Here is a 19,602-nt window from a genome sequence, read left to right on the forward strand (position 1 = left end):
GGAAGTACTCTGGGGAGGGAACCAGGAGAGCGGATACTTCCTGTGGCTGCATGGTCAGGCAAGCTGTGACACATGCTTTCAGGGGCCTCTCACACACCATTTCTTCACTGCTTCCCCCCTGGCAGGACCCAAAAGTGTCTCAGTGGGCATGTGCCATCTCATACTCTGGATGCCCTTGCAGATGCCGCAACACTCACAGCATGGAGCCAGAGCGGCTGCAAAGCAGTGCCAGGCTCTTGGGCCACGTGCTGTGCCTCATGGCACAGTACTTCAAGACCGCCCCCATATTGCTCCAGCAGGATGAGGACAAGGACCTGAAGGATGAACCCCAGCATGGACCACAAGCCCTGCTCATCCAGGATCTAGTGCTCCTGCTGCTGCGCATGCCCCTCAATGCCCTGGACTGGTGGTACCACATCATCATGCCCGGATGGAATGACCAGCAGTGGCTGCAGAACTTCCACATGTGGAAGGCCACCTTCCTCGTGCTCTGCAAATGGCTTGCCCCTGCCCTCAGGTGACAGGACACCTGCACGCAATCCACCATCCCCATGCAGAAGTGTGTGGCCATTGCACTCTGGAAGCTTGCCATGCCAGACAGCTACTTCTCCATTGGGAACCAGTTCAGCATGGGAAATCCACACTCAGGGCCATGCTCATACAAGTAGTGAAGGCCATCAACCACCTGCTGCTATGGACAGTCATCACTCTGGGGAACTTGACCAACATTGTAGATGGCTTTGCCGCCTGGGGCTTCACCAACTGTGAGGAGGGCCATAGACAGCACACACATCCCCATCCTGGCCCCCGACCACCATGCCTCAGATGACATCAACAGAAAGGGGTACTTCATGGTGCTGCAGGCCCTCATGGATAACAAGAAATGCTTTACCAACATCAATGTCAGCTGGTTGGGAAAGGCACACGACGCCCACATCTTCCGGAACTCCTGCCTTTCTGAAAGATGCACACCAGCACTTTTTTCCCTGACTGCACCATGAGAGTCGGAGTGGTAGACATACCCATGTGCATCTTGGGTGACAGAGCCTACCCCTTGCTCCCCTGGAGCCCTATGTGGGCAAACTTCACCCCAGAAAGGAGCACTTCAACACCAGGCTGAGCAGGTGCCACATAGTCATGGAATGTGTGTTCAACCATTTAAAGGGCCTCAGCGAGGCTATGTCTAAACTACAGGCTTCTTGAGCAAGAAGATTTTTCAAAATAACAATTTTAAAGTTAACGTTATTCCCTGAGGAAAGCAGGAATACAGATTTCAAAATAACCAGTCCATTATTTAGAAACAAAAGGCCTGGTAATGTAAATGCTCTGATTATAAATTTGACCTAAGGAGGATTATTTTGAAATAACTCCCTAGTGTAGAACAGGGTCTTAACACAAGGACATAGGAATTGCCCTACAGACCTGCAAGAACAGAAGTCACCACTGCAAGGCAGGTGCAGAACATCTCCAGCATCATGTGAAAAGTCAGGTCAGAGACCTCCTTTTGTCCATTGTAGAATATACTTGAAAAGAAACAATTCATATGCTGAAGGGCCACCGGGTAGTGTGTGAGAGGTTGGGGGTCAATGGTGAAACTAACTGTGTGCTTCAAATTAGCACATTTGTTCTTTTTCTCCCAGGATTGCGGTTTTAGATTGTAAAATGTTAGGAGCAGCATCTAACACATTAGGGTTCCATCTAGACACTGCTTTAGTGCAAATAAAGTAGTAATAATAATAAAATAATAATAATAATAAATAATTGAGATTGTGCCAGAAGATCTGATGTACTGGAAAACATGAAATCTGATATCTGAAAATGGATGAAAATCTAAGTTCATTATGTGGGAATTTCCAGGAGGTTCAGGTTTGTGTTTGTGTTTGTTTTGGCTACAGTACTTTAGTGTGGAGCCCTCCAATCCTTCTAAGCTACTATCTGGTCTGCTGCTATTCCACAGGTTTTCATTCCAAAGCAGTAAAACATATCCAGGAGCCATTTCCTAATATATTTAAAAGCGTGTTAAAAAGGGGAAAATATTGGTTGAGCTGGGCAGGTTTCTTAAACACATCCTAACTCTCTTTAGGTACTGAAGTCTTTTGTGAGTCAGAAGTTTTGGGTTTGATACTCATTCCTGAAGTCTAGTCAGTTCATAGTTAAGACCTTTCACTACTTGGATACAGAATCCCCTGAATAGAATGTGTCTGAGAAGGAATGGCCTAATTGATCAACTCTTCTTTCTTTCTTTCTTTCTTTCTTTCTTTCTTTCTTTCTTTCTTTCTTTCTTTCTTTCTTTTATATCTCTGCTCATCACTGCTCCTCTATGGCCTGTTTAGGGAGAGGAGGGACAGTTAGGGTATGCCTAGACTACACCTCTCTGTTGACAGAGAGATGTAGATTAGGCACATCAAAATTGCTAATGAAGCAGGGATTTAAATATCCTGCTCTTCACTAGCATAAACATGGCCACCGTTTTTTGTTTTGTTTTTTTTAAATGGAGCTTTTTAAAAAAAAAAAAAAAAAAAGGCAGTCTAGACACGGATCTGTCGAAAATAAAACCTTTTTCGACAGAGCCTGTAAACCTCATTTTTTTGAGGAATACAGGATCCTTCAAAAAAGGGTTTATTTTTGACAGATCCACATCTAGACTGCTGTTTTGTTATCGTTTTTTTTTCCGAAAAAGCTCCATTTCGAAAAAAAGAGGTGGCCATATTTATGCTAATGAAGCACGGGATATTTAAATCCCTGCTTCATTAGCAATTTCAATGTGCTTGATTTGCATCCCTCTGTTGATAGAGAGGGGGTATTCTAGACGTAGCCTTACTGTCCTTAGGATAAGGCACATTGGTGCATAGAACAGGAAATCCTTCAGAGATGGCCGAAAAAGAGGAAATCCTATTAGGAAGGTTATGAAGAGGAGAAGGCTGTTACGGCAGCCATGAATCTCAGGGGAACCCTGGCCACACATTCTAATAATTGATCCACACTGATAATTGATCCGCTCTAATAATTGATCTTACATTGGCTGCAAGAAGACGAGACAGGCACTGTTATTTCAGCTGTACCACTGGTGGATCCACGTAGGCTGAAGTGATGCTTTTGCAGGCAGCTAAGCTAACTTTAGGCTTGCTCTCCACTTGCAGTGCAAGGGTTAATCTAGGCCATTATGTATGTGTGAGGCCTAAAACTAGTGATATATGTCTCTTTAACACTATTATCAAAAATTCTGCAAGGTTGACTAATAGTTATATGCTCTTTCCCAATTCCACATATCCTATTAACTTCCACTAACAAACATAGGGCTGCGTCTAGACTACATGCCTCTGTCATCAGAGGCATGTAGATTAGACACATAGGCAAAGGCAAATGAAGCCACGATTTAAATGATCGCGGCTTCATTTAAATTTACATGGCTGCCGCGCTGAGTCCACAAACAGCTGATCAGCTGTTTGTCCGCTCAGCGTGCTAGTCTGGACGCTCCCCTGCCGACATCAAAGCCCTTTGTCGGCAGCCCCGTTATTCCTCATGGGATGAGGTTTACCGGGGCTGCCGACAAAGGGCTTTGATGTCGGCAGGGGAGCGTCCAGACTAGCGCGCTGAGCGGACAAACAGCTGATCAGCTGTTTGTCGACTCAGTGCGGCAGCCATGTAAATTTAAATGAAGCCGCGATCATTTAAATCGCGGCTTCATTTGCCTTTGCCAAAACAACAAATCTACATGGCTCCATCGACGGAGCCATGTAGTTTAGACGTACCCTAGGAAAGTTCAGTTTCAAAGCCATAACCCTGAAAGATTCTGCATGTTCACAACTGCCATATATTTCAACTGGAGCTGTGGCTGCTGAGCGGTGTGATATTAATAAGACTGCTTTGCTGCTATCAGTTTGCAAATTCCACTCAAGATTTCATTTCCATGCCAGCATCTTGGTTTGAAGTAGGTTTCTGGATTCCTTACATAAAAACAGCCATACTAGGTGAGACTAAAGGTCCATTTAGCCCAGTGTCCTGTCTTCTGACAGTGGCCAATGCCGGGTGCTTCAGAGGTAATGAACAGAACATGCAATGATCAAATGATCCATCCCCTGTTACCCATTCCTAGCTTCTGGTAAATGGAGGTTAAGGACACCATCCCTTCCCATCCTGGCTAATAGCCATCGATGGACCTATCTTCTATGAATTTATCTAGCTCTTTTTTGAACCCTTGGCTGCTCCATAAATCTGGAAACACAGAAGATTACATACAAGGTTCCTATTACATGGGGCACCCTCCATGGCCATCGAACACAAAGGGCTCAACCAACTAACTTTTAATAGATGCATACACACAAAAAATATAAGGTGAAAGAGGGATAACTCAAAATGAGGACACACAGATTGTAGTGTTTTTTTGAGATGAAGCCCATCAGCATCACAAGATGTTTGAAAGAGTACCTGTTCTCTTCTATCCTGCTCTCTCTCTCTCTTTCTCTCTTTCTCTATGTGTGTGTGTGTATAAATGCTGTTTGGTATTTAAGAGATTTAAAAAATATTAATAATGGATACACAGCAAAAATGTTTGAAGATTCATCATGTTTCTGTCTATAGTAATGACTAAATTTTATGCTGTTTTCTAACAGGTCAGTTGACTCTCAAAACACAGCATGTTCAGGATTCTAAAATGGGATTCGTAATCAATGCCATATATTCTATGGCATATGGTCTTCACAACATGCAGATGTCACTGTGCCCAGGCTATGCAGGTCTCTGTGATGCCATGAAGCCTATAGATGGTCAAAAACTCCTGGATTCTCTCATGAAGACTAACTTCACTGGGGTTTCTGGGGACATGATCTTGTTTGATGAGAATGGAGACTCACCGGGAAGGTGAATATTTATTGGAAAATGCAATGACAGTTATATTGCTTTGTTTGTTATTCATGATTCTAATCATAAGGGCATCTCCAGAAAGAGGTTCACTCTCCAAGAGAAGGACTTCAGATTGACTGTGCATTTTATTCAGGGAAACAATGTCGTTCCCATGAAGTAGATCGAGTAAAGCAGGACTCTCCAGGTGCAAACTAATGCATCATATAGAGGAGGAAACTCATTACTTAAAACATCAACCTGATGTCTGTGATCTTTCAGCTCACTGATAAACACATTATTAAATCTAGCTCTAGTTATAAAATTTGGGGAACATTTTCTTTACACGTGTGAAGAAGAAGGCTATTTAGCAAGGTTTAGCTGTGTTTCCTGGCTCCTGCTTTATCTTCTAGCTGAACTAGTTCCTAATTCTTTGAGGACTGATGCAACTGTAACTAGCAAATGTGGAGAAAGATCAGAATGCATCCCTACCTCTTCCCTTAAAGACTATGGGTATGTCTACACTTGCCCCCTAGTTCGAACTAGGGAGGAAAATGAAGCATACCGAAGTCACAAATGAAGCATGGGATTTAAATATCCTGCACTTGATTAGCATATTCAAGGCTGGTCGTCATTTTAAAATGCCGGTAGCCCGAATTAACTTGCCGCGTGTAGATTCAGTAGTCTGATCCAAAACCCTTCCCTTGAATTAGCTGTTACTCCTCATTGCACGAGGAGTAACAGTTAATTCGAGGGAAGGGTTTTGGATCTGACTACCGCATCTACACGTGGCGAGTTAATTCGGGCTACCAGCATTTTAAGATGGCTACCGGCCGCGAATATGCTAATCGATCGTGTGATATTTAAATCCTGTGCTTCATTAGCAACTTTGATATGCTTCATTTGCCTCCCTAGTTTGAACTAGGGGGCAAGCGTAGACATACCCTATGTCTACACTACAATGTTCTTCCGGAAAAAACTACACAAATTGTGAACAGCAATTTGCATAGCTCTTTCCACTTTTCAAAAGAGGCTTTTCTGACACTTGGCCTGCCTACACTGGGCCAAATGTCAGAAAAAAGCTCTTTTTCAGAACATCCCTTCTTCCTCATAAAATGAGGTTTACAGGGATGCTGAAAAAGCTCATCTGAAAAAAATTTCAGAAGAGCAGACGCGTTCCCTGGATGCGGCAGAGTTTTTCTGGGACACCTCTGGTACATTGGAAAAACTCTAGTGTAGACATAGCCAAGAAATCCAACATTAACATGATTGTATCTTTGTGGAGCCTTAATCTGTTTCTCCTTGAGCATTTTCCTTTAAATTGTTACTGATGGCCATTTCTTCCACCAAGCATGTGAAGATGTCTGTTTTTATCTTGCTCTCCATATAATTTAATTAGTACTTAGAACCTACTACCTCTTCTTTCTAAGGACCCTATGGCTACATCTACACTGGCAAGATTTTGTACAAATACTTTTAACGGAAGAGTTTTTCCATTAAAAGTATTTGTGCAAGAGAGCGTCTACACTGGCATGTGCTTTTGCGCAAGAGATGTGCTTTTGAGCAAAAGCATCCATGCCAGTGTAGACGCTCTCTTGTGCAAGAATGCTCTGATGGCCATTTTAGCCATCGGGCTTTCTTGTGCAAGAAATTAACGTTGCCTGTCTACACTGGCCTCTTGCGCAAGAATACTTGCCAATGTAGACACAGCCTACATGTTTTCAGCTAATTGACATTTCCTTCTTATCACAAAGGCCCATCCAAATATTTTTGAGTTTATCTTAGTGTTGTGAGAGAGATGGCTTTCTCAAAAAGTATGTTTGAATGCTACAAGACAAAGGTTTCCTGCTTGTACTGTGTCCCAGTTTACTCTACTTCAGGCATGGCTTCCTGTTGGATGGAGAGAGAGGTTATATGGTAGTATGGTTCTCTCCATTCAGTATTACTCAACATTATACATTAAAACCCCAAGAGACCACTCTGGTCATCTGCTCTAACCGCCTATATAACAAAGACTTCCCTGAATTAATTCCTGTTTGAACTAGAGTATGTCTGTTAGAAAAAACTTCCAATCTTGATTTTTAAATTGCTATTGATGGGGAAACCATCACAAACCCTTGTTAATTTTTTCCAATGGTTAATCAACCTCTCTCCTAAAATGTGTTGCTTCCTTCCTAATTTGTCTAGATCCAGCTTCCAACTACTAGATCTTATTATACCTTTGCCTGACTGAGTGCAGACCACTCTGTTGTTAGATTTTTCTTCCCCATGTAGCTGTTTATTAATTGAGATCAAGTCACCCTTTAAACTTCTTTATGATTAGCTAAATAAATTGTGCTGCTTTAAGAATAGCTATTGGACCTTGGTATCGGAACGTAGGGCTCTCAAAGATAAAGTCTAGTCTCGCAAGGGTTGGCGTTCATGCCAGTGAATACTATTATAGCATATACAACAGTTTGCTGCTGCTGTGGGCCATTTTGTTCTCTCTCTAACGTGCCTTGTGTTCCTTACTACTACACATTCCACCTACTGGTATTCATTTTTAATCCAGAATAAATCAAAGCAAGTGCTGCTAATAAAGAAAAATGGAAATGTTAATTATTTATAATATGATACTAATTTAACATAGCAGACAATTACTAATATTAAGATTTCGTATAATACATGACTATAGTGAAGCTACTCCAGTTGACTCATAATTGACACTGCTTCTAAGTGCAAATGAAAAGTGTTTTTATGTGAGTAGATTCCTAAACACATTCAACTTTTAGAAATGGGAAGCTATCATTATTATACCTTAGTTTATTGTATTATGTCTTTATTCGTTTTGGCTGAAATCTTCATACTTGATCTAAATTGGTGTTATTGTTGTGCTTAAGATCCCTAGTCTTCAAATAAATAACACAAATACACTCCTTGTCCCAGAGAGTTCAAGATTTTGACAATACACAAAAAATGCTCAATCTAACAACATGCGAAGCATTTTAGCCTGGAACCAGCAAAGCACTGAAACACATGCTTAACTTAAAGCATACAGGTAGGCATATGGAGGATTTACACATTTAGCCACATGGAAGAGGGAGAGAAGGAGAAAACAAAGTACCACGTAAGGAGTTGTCTTTCATATGAAGAAAAAGGTTAGCTAGTCATTATTATTGGAAACACTGAAGAAGGAATTGAAAAGCCAAGTGTGTTAATGTTCACCTTTGGACTCTAGCAACAGGGTAAGAGCAATCACCACCTTCACCATGCCAATTTGTATGTTCTGAAATTGAGTTTGCAATAAGCATCTTGGCCTATGCATTGGACAATGCCAGAAAGTTACATTATCATCTGTTTCCTTACTCTCTAAAGTACCTAACAGTCTTAAAATTATCTCAAGCTAACTTCAAAGAAGCAGTAGATACTGAACAACCAAAGTAGCTCACGAACTTCCTAGCATTGGGGTTTCTGCCAGCCCTATTCTGAGAACAGGTCCTCGAAGAGATATAGCATAAAAAGAGCACTATTGACTATATTTTGTTAGGAGGGCCCTTCCATTTTCCCCAATGTGTTATATATACAGAATAATGGTGATCCTCATAAAACAACATTAGGAGTGTTGCAATATTCTAAGGAAGCTAAGTATGGATCCCATATGTGAGTATGGATCTCCTAGGCTCTTCTGGGACAACTAATTTTTTAAAGGTTTTCTTTTGCTTCTTATCCCATCATCAGCCAACATTCTGAGTGGAGCATTTAATTGTTAGGAGTGGATTTGATTAGTTGTGATAACATGCCCATGAATCTCTCTGAAAGGCCTGTTTTTTTCTGGGGTCTTTTAATTTCTGTAGGTGCTTTCCCTTTCCAGTTAAGTTCCTTTATCATTGTGTATGTGTCTTCCATAGCTTAACTCAGTGGTCTCCAACCTTTTTAAGCACGAGGTCACTTTTTGAAGTGCAATGTAAGATCTACCTCAAATGCAAATACCTTTGCCCCTCTTCCTTCGTGCCTGTTCTATGAGGCCCTGCTCCTGCTCACTCCATCCTCCCTCTCTCCCATTTTCCCTCCCTTTCACCAGGCAGTGGCAGAGGGTTGGGGCACTGGCTCCGGTCTGAGCCTAGGGATTTGGAGTGTGAGAGTCTGAGCTGAGCCTGGGGCAGGGAGTTGGAGTGCAGGAGGAGGTTCAGGGTGTAGGTTCAGGGGGCTCAGGACTGGGGCAGGAGCTTGGGGTGTAGAAGGGGGTTCATGACTGGGGCAGAGGCTTGGAGCTGGCTCCAGCTGGACCCTGCTTACCTCAGGTGGCTCCTGGGTGATGGTGCAGTGGGGCTAAGGCAGGCTCACCCCTGCCCTGGCCCTGCACCACTCTCAAAAGCAGCCAGCAACCTCCTTCCATCCCAAGCCCTATTGTGCCTCCCCATTCATGAAGATAGAATACAGGATGGAAGAGGGGGCACCATGACATCAATGCCCCCTCCTCCCTTCCCTGCTCTGTACCGCAAGCAGGAGGCTCCCAGGGGAAGGAGGGAGCTTCAAGGCAAAGGGCAGGAGGTGCGCAGCAGTGGGGGGAGGGGCAGCTAAAGTGCTGTGCTTGATAGTCTCTTGGCCAAACCAGTCAGGATCACCTGTCAGAAGCCCCAAGATCTACCAATAGATCCTGATCTACTTGTTGGTGACCACTGGCTTAACTAAGCCAACCAAACTTGCTAATTTTCAGGTTGTTTGTTTTGTTTTGTTTTGTTTTGTTGCCATGCTGCACAACATTTTCTGAAGTGTTGATCAATTTTGCTCAAAAGAACAAGGAAAATAAGCATGTCCTACACCCACTAAAATAACAACTCTTCTTCCTGGCTATGTGGTGGATGAATTGTTTCTTCTGTGTTAAAACCAGCACCTGAAATCACTCAATAACACTTAATCCTATCATCAGCTTTTAATTTTTTTATCAGAGGCAAAGGACTTGATATGATGCCTGTGGCATTGCCACTGATCCTTTGTGTGACCTTGGTCAAGTCTCTTCACTGCTCAGCCTCAATTTCTCCACCTATAAAACAGGCATAATGATCTCTTCCTTTAAAATTCTTTGAGATCTGTGAATGAAAGAATATGATGTTAGTGTTTTATTTGTGATGCTATTGTTATATTTTTGCTGGGACACAGGGAGCTATATCAATGTAATATATTATAAGCATATCCTCATTGCTTCCCTGACTGCTAAGCACTTCATCAGAACAATTTTATCTTATGTAGTAGACCTTTCAAATGAACACAGGTGACTCTCCAATCTGTGCACGCAGGGAGCTCCCATGTTACATTTTGAGTAATATCTGCCCTTATGTAAATATGACAGTGTGGCTTGGCTTTGTGGGCTCAATAATTGCCCACTGTCTGCAACAGTGTTATGGATCAATTTAAGTACCAAATAATCACACTTTTTTTTATAAATGCTTTCAGCGACTATGTTGCAAACAGTTTCTCTATTTTTAAATTAATTGATTGTTTATTTACTTTGACGGGCATGCACTAATGTCTTGTGCAATCTGGTTCTGTACAATTTAGATACTCAGCAAAGGAGAGGCTGTTGGAGTAACCTTAAAAACACTGCACTACTTTCCTAGTATGTTGTTCCCAGAGAGTGAATCCTAATTACCAGAGAGGATGATTCAGTGATTAGGGTACTAGCCAGGGATTTACAAAACTTGGGTTCAAGTCTTTGCTGTTCCACAGGCTTGCTGTATGATCTTGGAGAAGCTACTTTGTGCCTCTGTTCATCTTTAAATGGAGAAAACAGAACTTTCCCACTTCACAGGGCCATTGTGAGGGTACAGCCACCTGACAACTATCAATCAAGTAGATAGTACAGTAATGGGAGCCACACAAGAGCAAGGGCGCCATTTCAGATTTTGGTGGCGAAGACCTCTGCATGCCATGCGGGGGCGGGGGAAGGGGTGGAGAGTGAAAGCACAGGGTGGAGGCAGGCAGACTGAGGACAGGGGCTTCAGCTGTGTTACTGAGCATGCTCAGTATAAGCCAAGCACCAAATGGGGAGGGGGGAACCAACCCCATATACCTTACCCACCACACACGCATCATCCCTATCAAAAGACTGCCAGGATACTGGAAAACACTACTTTTTTGTAGTGTTTTTGGCAGACAACTTAGCAGTTAACTGACAGGAGCACAGTATCTAACTCCTATATACAAGAAAGAAAATTAAATAAATATTAGGCTCACTCAGCTCTAACACTAACATATTCTGACATCTTGTGGCAAGTCCCTTGAGGGACATTGGTTAGCCTTAAAATTGGAATGTATATTCTTATTTTATTATTAACTCTGTGGAGAGAGAGAGACCCCATCAGGATTCCTGGGCTCTCTCTCAGCTCTGGAAGGGGAGTGGGATGTAGTGTATTAAAGCAAGGGGCAGATATATTTTAGCTCTATATAAGAACATTAGAATGGCCATACTGGGTCAGACCAATGGTCCTTCTAGCTTAGTATCATGTCTTCCAACAGTGACCAATGCCAGTTACTCTAACCCTTTAGTCATTTCTTTTCCAAGCTGAAGAGTCTCAGTCTTGTTAATCTCTCTTGATAGGGAATCTGTTCCTTACCCCTAATCATTTCTTTTGCCCTTTCTGTACCTTTTCCAAATACAATAAACCTTTTTTTATATGGGTTGACCAGATCTGCATACAGTATTCAAAATGTGGGAATACATAGAGGCAATATGGTATTTTGTCTTATTATATATTCCTTTTCTAATGATTCTGAATATTCTGTTAGCTTTTTAGTTTTTAGACTGCCACTGCATATTGAACAGATGTTCTCAGGGAACTCTCCACAAGGATTCTAAGATCTCTTTCCTGAGTGGTAACAGATATTTTGTATCTGTAGTTAGGATTATATTCTTCCATGTGTGTTGCTTTGCACTTATCAACACTGAATTCCATCTGCCTTTGTGTTGCCTAGTCACCCAAGTTTGTGAAATCCCTTTGTAGCTCTTTGCAGTCAGTTTTGGATTAGTCACTGGCCACCCCTTTTTCAAAGACATTTGTAAGTTTAACACAGTAATCCAAATGCAAATCCCAGCAGCACAACACTCATTCCTCCGCTTCCCCTGCTCCCACCCCCATCTTTTAAGTGGAATACCTGACAATGTTTTCATGATGATCTAACGATCTGATCCTTCAATTACTGGAATGCCCAGCCTTTTGTTATTCTTAATCACCGTGCCTTCCTCTTTTTATAACAAACTCCCTGCCCCAAAGTCAAGCTCAAACTCTGTTGCATTTAAGAAATGCCTCTGGAGTCAGGGCATGGGCTCTAACCAGACCTCAAATATGAAACCCAGGGGATTTGAACTTGGGAGGGAGAGCTACTCCCCCCTATTCCTCAGTAAATTGTGCTGTTGTAGAAGAGCCCAAGATAGAGCTGAGGGAGATTAGAGAACAAAATTTTTCCATTTTTATTCTTTCATTTAGTGCATTTGGGAGCACTTAGTGTCCAGTCAGTTTCCCCATTTCCCGTGCTAGGCAGATGTCAGGCTTTCTCCCATACTCTCCAGGGGTCTTTCACACAGCAACAGGGAAGAGAAAACTTTAAAAAATGATAGTAGACTATGATTATAAACAACTATAGGTCTGGGGCTATGTCTACACTACGAGTTTTCTCAGCAAAAAATACGCTAATGAAGGACTCATTAGCATGAGTTGCAATCTCATTTGCATATTTTCTTCAGATCCGTTTTTGCTTAGGGGTTTTCATGCAAAATCAAGCAGTGTGGATGCTTTCTTTTTGCGCAAAAACCCTTTCTTCCACCAGATTGGTAAACCTCCTTTTTTGGGGGCATAAGAATCTGGCAGGAAAGGAGGTTTTTGTGCAAAAAGAAGACATCTATACTACTTTTTTTTTTTCTGTAAAAATCCATTGCACAAAAACAGCTTGCATAAATTATAAATTAAATAAATTAATTAATTAATGGAGATTGCCTATCTCCGAGAACTGGAAGGGACCTTGAAAGGTCATTGAGTCCAGTCCCCTGCCTTCACAGCAGGACCAAGTACCATCCCTGATGAATTTTTGCCCCAAATCCCTAAATGGCCTCCACAAGGATTGAACTCACAACCCTGGGTTTAGCAGGCTAATGCTCAAACCACTGATCTATCCCTCCCCCAATTATGCAAATGAAGTGTGGCAATATGCTAATCCATGTCTCATTTGCATACTCACTACCGGCAAATCTGGTAGTGTAGATGTAGCCTGTGAGACTCCGTGGTTCATGTAGCATAAGTACTTTTAATTTTCTTTTCATTGATTAGATATTAATTTGATAGTGCTTGTTTAAATCAATAAGATTTAGTGATCAACTATTTGTTCATTTTCTGTTTCAAAAGGTATGAGATTATGAATTTTAAGCAAATGGGAAAAGATTACTTTGACTATATCAATGTTGGAAGTTGGGACAATGGTGAACTGAAGATGGATGATGATGAAATATGGTCAAAGAAAAATACTGTCATCAGATCTGTCTGCAGTGAACCATGTGAAAAAGGCCAGATAAAGGTAAATATCTTTATTTGGGGGCTTTATTATTGTGTTGATATATTATCTGCATAGTCCCAATATGTTAGCCAGAATGTGTGTCAAAATTTTCAGCCCTGAGAACCTGCAAATCAGCTGGGGTCCAGCAGGGAACACCGGGACCCATATCTGTATATTCTTTTTATTATTTTTTTACATTTTATTGATAAGTACACATCCCAGATTTTCTTTCATGGACAATAAATAGCCCACAAAGTAAAATAGGAGATGAGATACTGACTACTGAAAGTCAATAGAAGCCTTCCCACTGACATCTATGGAGTCAGAATTTCATACAGAGATTATAGAAGCACATAAAACCAGCGTACCATTATTCAGCAGCACCCAGCATGGCCCTTTCTGCACGGCTTTATGCAAGCCTCACACCCTGAACACCTGAAACATTCTGGAGACATCAAATCTCTTTGGATGAACAGGTCTGAAAAATCACAAGAACGACCAGCAGGAGAGTGGTCTGGGAGGGGGGAGGACGAGATTTAGTTAAATAGGGCTGGATAAATTCTGGGAGGGAATGGAACACAGGCACAATAAAAGAGGCAAGGAGTACAGGGGACAATTGCTCCAGGGCTGGGTGATCATAGAATCATAGAATTATAGGGCTGGAAAAGACCTCAGGGCTGGAAGTGACGTCCCAGCTGCCACTACTTCTACTGTGGCAGTAGTAGTGACTGGAGCCCCGGGCCTTTTAGAATTGCGCCGAAGTACCATACGGTGCACTCTAGAGCCCTGTGCGGCATGTTCTGGCTGGCTCTGATGGCCAACAGAAGAGGAGGAGGGGGAGAGATGCCACCCAGTCTGCCCCAGCTGCTCCTATTCTGCCTGAGGCCCTGCCTCCTCCAAGAGAACAAAGCTGGGCCCCCCCCCACACACACTGTCCAGGGGACCAGTGATCCCATTGGCTCCCTGGTGCAACCAACTGCAATTGACAGCAGCAGGATATTCAAAAAGGGACAGTGAAGCAGCTAAAAATTCCATTTGCTAGATACATCTAACAGGGAGCTTGATCCTGAGATTTGCTAAAAGAGTCTTACTCGTGCCCTTTAACAATCCAATGTGAACAACACCCATCTCTGTAAGCTCTCTCAAAGCTGTTGAAGGAGAGGTATTGCTCAGGCCTCTGCACTACACCAGACATACAGGAATTGAGTTGGCTGCATGCCTTTGCATTTGATTCAAATCCCAATCTGTCGCATTTGCTTGTGAAGCCACCTTCTGGACTGATCACTCCAAAGCCTCGATACATCTGCCCAATGCTGTAGTTGGTAGTATTTATTTAAAATCGACTAGAAAGTGATGAGAATACATTATCTCAAAGAGGAAAGGGCCTTTGCATCACCTTTGGCAGATTGCCATGGATGACAGATGCATTCAATGCCCAAGAGAAGATGCATGGGGATTTTGAAAAATTCATTTGAATTGCCAGGGAGTAATAAGCTGTAGTGTGCTGAATTGAAAGAGGTGGAAATCAGTCCTGAATGTTAAAATGGACACACATTGCTCTCTCATTATTAAATGTTAGTTTAAAATGTAGCTGATCTGAATCAGTTTGGGAAAAGGACATAAACTCTCAATTTTCTCAAATTGAACACAAACTACTGAAAACTGACCCCTACTCCATTCCAATCCTTAGAGAAGCAAAGCTAGTTTCCCACCTTTTCATGGTAGATTTGGACTAGAAATGGGTGAATTGTCTACGATGAATAATATTGTTCCGTTTTTTCTGTGTGTAAATCAACACTGATGAGATTTAGATCTTCACAAATGTATATGACAATTTATTTGAACATAATGCAGCCTTTAAGGTGGTTGCAAACTATTTTCTGTGATTGTATAAAGCCAACTGACCCTGGTTGCTGTTAGGAGGAATTGAACCTGAGACTTTATGGGCTAAAGCCATGTGCCTGTACAGTATGAGCTGAAAGCCAACTAACTGCCTCTCAGTTTAGGCTGTAGAATTGACTCCACTCTACCTTGTGAGTAGTTTCCATACCTCAGGAAAAGAGGTTTATCTCTCTGAGTTCGTCTACACAGCAACATTATTTCAAAGTAACTCAGCAGGCAGTTATTTCGAAATACTGTCAAAATACTGTCAAGCTGGAGTACTTTTTACTCTGATTCTTGTAACCCTCATTGTATGAGGAGTAAAGGAAGTCAGAGGAAGAGTGCTCTGTTTTGAAATGAGAGTGCTGTGTGGATGCTTCCAATTTCAAAATAAGCTATGCAATTGGCGTAGCTCAATTTGCGCAACTTATTTCGAGTTATGCCCTGATGTGTAGATGCACCCTATAAGATACAGGGAGTATCTTAAAAAAGGGACTTTGAAAATAAAATAAGGAATCTCAACAGCAATAAAGAAAATTGATTTAAAAACAGATCTAATTGCACTGTTATGTTAATCTCAGGTGATCCGTAAAGGAGAAGTAAGCTGCTGCTGGACCTGTACCCCATGTAAAGAGAATGAGTTTGTTTCTGATGAATACACATGCAAGGCATGCCAGCTGGGCTCCTGGCCCACTGATGACCTTACAGGTAATTGAATTATTGTTGTTTTTAAAACCGAGCAAATGTCAATCAAAATGCTCATACACAATACATACAGGAGTTGGGGAAATATATGCACTACAAAACTAAATAGTAGAGTGGTCTGGATTTTGTTTAGCCTAGAGTTCAGGTCTATGTTTGAACTGGGGCTGGAGTCTGTACTCATATAGCTGTTCTCCATGGGCACGTCTACAACAGGAAATTATTTTGAAATAACTTATTTCAAAATAATAATTCCCGAAATAACTATTTTGAAATAGCATTTCCACACTACGAGGAAGGTTCAAAATTAGTCCAAGGCAGTCTCCTTAATGTGGAAGTGCTACCTCTACTTAGAGCCCCAGGAAGCACTAGGGAGTAATTACTTTGAATGACTCTGGGAACCAGTTATTTTGAAATAGCACACTACCGCTATTTCAAAATAACTGTTTCAAAATAACCATTATTCCTTGTGGAAAGCAGGAGTTATTATTTCAAAATAACCAGCCTCTAATTTTGAAATAACAAGCTTGGTAGTGCGGATGCCCGCTTGTTATTTCAAAATAACTCCCTAGTATAGACCAGGGTCATGAATCTTTATCACAAACCAGAGGAAAATCATTGGACCCACTATTCCCAAAGTTCTTAGCCACAGGATCTAGAAAATAGGCTTATTCCAGTTTTAGGGCCAAACTGGGCCAAAATCATTGAAGCAGATTCAGATATGAAACCTCCAAAAATGGCAGGTGATAAATTCTTAGATAGAAAGTGAGCGGGATCTAATTTTAAGTGCCTCTGTTTTTTCTCAAAACGGGCACAAAATATTTTTGCGAAACATCCGTTTTTCATCCAAATTCTAACTAATTGTGAGAACTTCTAGAGTGCTCCCTGTGAATATTACTCCCAGCAAAAACATGACTGATCTAAGAAGCATCAACATTTGTAATAGCCTTGGATGTACCGGGCAAACAGGGATGATGTCTTCCCAGCTCAGTATGGTGCCACCTCTGTGTTTCAAGCAAGGAAGTATGAAGAATTTCCAATAGTAGATTTTGCGACTAGCAGTGCATGGCCTCAACATTGGTACTGTCTGGGGTTTCTCCTAGCTGTCTAATGATGGCAGTAGTGTTCAAATATTTTTATTAGAGGCTGAACTTCCCAAAATAGGGACTCTCTTATCTGGCCACATTCATGGTTCTACTGGACCACGGGTGCTCTTGGACCAGGGAGTCCTGGCAGGGAGCCACAATGGCAAGAGGGTTGGCAGCTCAGAGCCCAGAGGGGCGGGGGCTGGGGCTGGGACCAGCGCTGGAGCCCCAGTAATGCAGCAGGAGCTGCAGGAGTCCCAGTAGCAGGGCTGGGAACCTGGCAGTCGTGGCAGCTGTGGTAGGGCAGCTGGGGCCAGAGACACAGCAGCTGCGGCAGCCCTGATAGCAAGGCCGGGGCTGGAGACACAGCAGCTGAAATAGCAGGGCTGGGGCTGAGGCAGTTTGGGGAGGGAAGATGGTCTGTGGGAGGTGGTATCTGGGGACCTCATCTAGTCTGGCAAATTTCTCATTTGGTACCAATCAGGTCCCAAAGGTGCCAGACCAGAGAGGTCGAACCGGTGCATAAACACCTACAAATGCCAGCCACAGATTAGATTCTCATTAGCTGGGTTGTATACAAAGAGGTAGAAAAAGGACGTTGCCAAAAGGTTGACATCTTAGTTCAGGACAAGATGGATTAAACAAATGGGCTGGGTGTGGCGAGGAGGGAATGCTTCAAGAGAGAGAATGTACGTACATGTGCACAGAAAAGCCAAGTAGAATGTGGCATTTTTGCATTTCATATTTCTCTTGCTGTGTAGGAGAGTTATAGTACACTAATGTGTGCACCACTGAGGTATCTAGTTACCAGTTACTCCATTTTAAAGAAAAAAAGCAGCTTTTTTTTTACCATTGATATGCTAACTGCTTCATTAATGCATTTTGTAGATCATTCTTCTGCTTGATTAATTCCATGTAATGTCCTTGCTGTTGCTGAAACTGATAGGTGTACATATAACATATCTGGGGTGTCTGTGAAAAACAGTGCAATCCAGCCTCTGCTCTTTAACACTGACTTAAAAACACAGCTTCTAAAAATGCTCTTCCAGTGGATCTGTAGGGTGCATTGAGCAATAATGTTTTTAACTGTATTTAAGGTCACCAGATTACAGAGCTTGTTAAGAAAATGCCTTTCAGTCTAGCCTTGTTTTTCACATAAGCTTTAGTAAAGAGAGAGAATGAGCAAGAGAGAGGTATTTTGTAGTCTGGCAGGACATTTCCTTCAATTTTGCAAAGCACACAGTAGTCTCCTTGAAATGCCCTTATGCTTGATATTGCAGCAATCTGCATCTCCTCGTTGCAAGATAAAGTCTTCACCTAGGTAGTGACAGCTTCACAAAGCTTCATTCATAATAAGCTGATTGGAAAAAGTCTTACTTCCACTATCTCCTTCAGATGAGAGTATTGATGCTTTGCCTTCCTTGAAATAGATCAACTCCACACCTGAAAAGGATGGCATCTCACTGTTTGTCACATATTGGCAAATAGCTATTTGGCACATCTGTAGCATCTCACTGTTTGCCAGTTACTGGAGCACCAATCAAATCACTCCTGGCTCATTTGACAACATATTACTCCATCTTTCATCTGCTCAATAGCCATGATTGGTTTTGAGCCATAGATTTGATTAAATGAAATGGTGAGGGGCTGGGAGATTGCCAGTGTGGGAAAAATGAGCTTAGTGTATCCCTTTACTTATGTGTTTGTAGGACATCAGAATACAAGTGTGTTTTGAGAAGGAAGCTAGAACAAATGGTGAAAAACTATTCTCAGAAGCAAAAATGAGAATTTAAATGTGCAGGAAAAGTGTAAAGTCCAAATATATTTGAAAGCAGGGAAAGAGTTTCTGTTGATAAAGACAGACACAGGAAAATATCTCTGTTACCATCTAAGAGTAAGTACTAGAGGCCAGGAAGATTGTCAAGGCTGTTCCCTGCTCTGGCACTCCAAATGCAGAAGGTGGGGGTCCATAAGAGAGCTTCAAAACCTTGCCTCTACAGGCACAGGTTACAAAAACTTCCCTCCAGAATCCTAATACACAGATTTTGGGGGATTTGCTGCCACCATAAAGTGCTTTGATTCCCCCCCACCCAAAAAACCCAACCAGAGGTGAACACTTGAAATCAACTCCAGGGATGCCCCAAAAGAGCTTGAAAAAGAAAAAAGAAAAACAAGCTGCAGTCTCTGGTAGCTGACCCCTCAGTCAGAGGCATACAGATAGATACAGACAGACCTTCCAGGACACAAGAATCAAATCATCATCTTAAAAGGAGTGATTTTTATTAAAAAACAAAAGCTAAACTTGATAAAACATACTTGGCTGCTAGATGTTATAGAGCAACCAAGAAAAACAAACTTAAAAAAATAGAGAAAAGTCTTGGCACAAAGCTTAGATGGTAGTAAGTGGGGAGAGGAAACCTAGATTCACACAAAGCTGTTCAAACCAAACCACAAAATAAAGAAAAATTACCCTGAACGTGACTGGACCCACATTTCCCTGGTACTCACTTCTAATTTTCTCTTTGTTCAGTCCACTTCCATGCCCTGAATTCCATGGCAGGAGGTGGGGGGG

The 19,602-nt window shown here is 42.0% G+C and overlaps 1 protein-coding gene across 1 annotated transcript in view; it reads left to right on the forward strand.

Moving 5' to 3' along the window:
• GRM5 (glutamate metabotropic receptor 5) overlaps positions 1 to 19,602 on the forward strand; it is a 228,858-nt gene that overhangs the window by 157,615 nt on the left and 51,641 nt on the right. Inside the window, exons 3-5 of the mRNA XM_014571135.3 lie at positions 4,614 to 4,860; positions 13,215 to 13,383; positions 15,825 to 15,951. Of these exons, the coding sequence (XP_014426621.2) occupies positions 4,614 to 4,860; positions 13,215 to 13,383; positions 15,825 to 15,951 (543 nt within the window). The remainder of the gene's footprint in view (positions 1 to 4,613; positions 4,861 to 13,214; positions 13,384 to 15,824; positions 15,952 to 19,602) is intronic.

The sequence above is a fragment of the Pelodiscus sinensis genome, chromosome 1 (assembly GCF_049634645.1).
Source record: "Pelodiscus sinensis isolate JC-2024 chromosome 1, ASM4963464v1, whole genome shotgun sequence".
Taxonomy (NCBI): Eukaryota; Metazoa; Chordata; order Testudines; family Trionychidae; genus Pelodiscus; species Pelodiscus sinensis.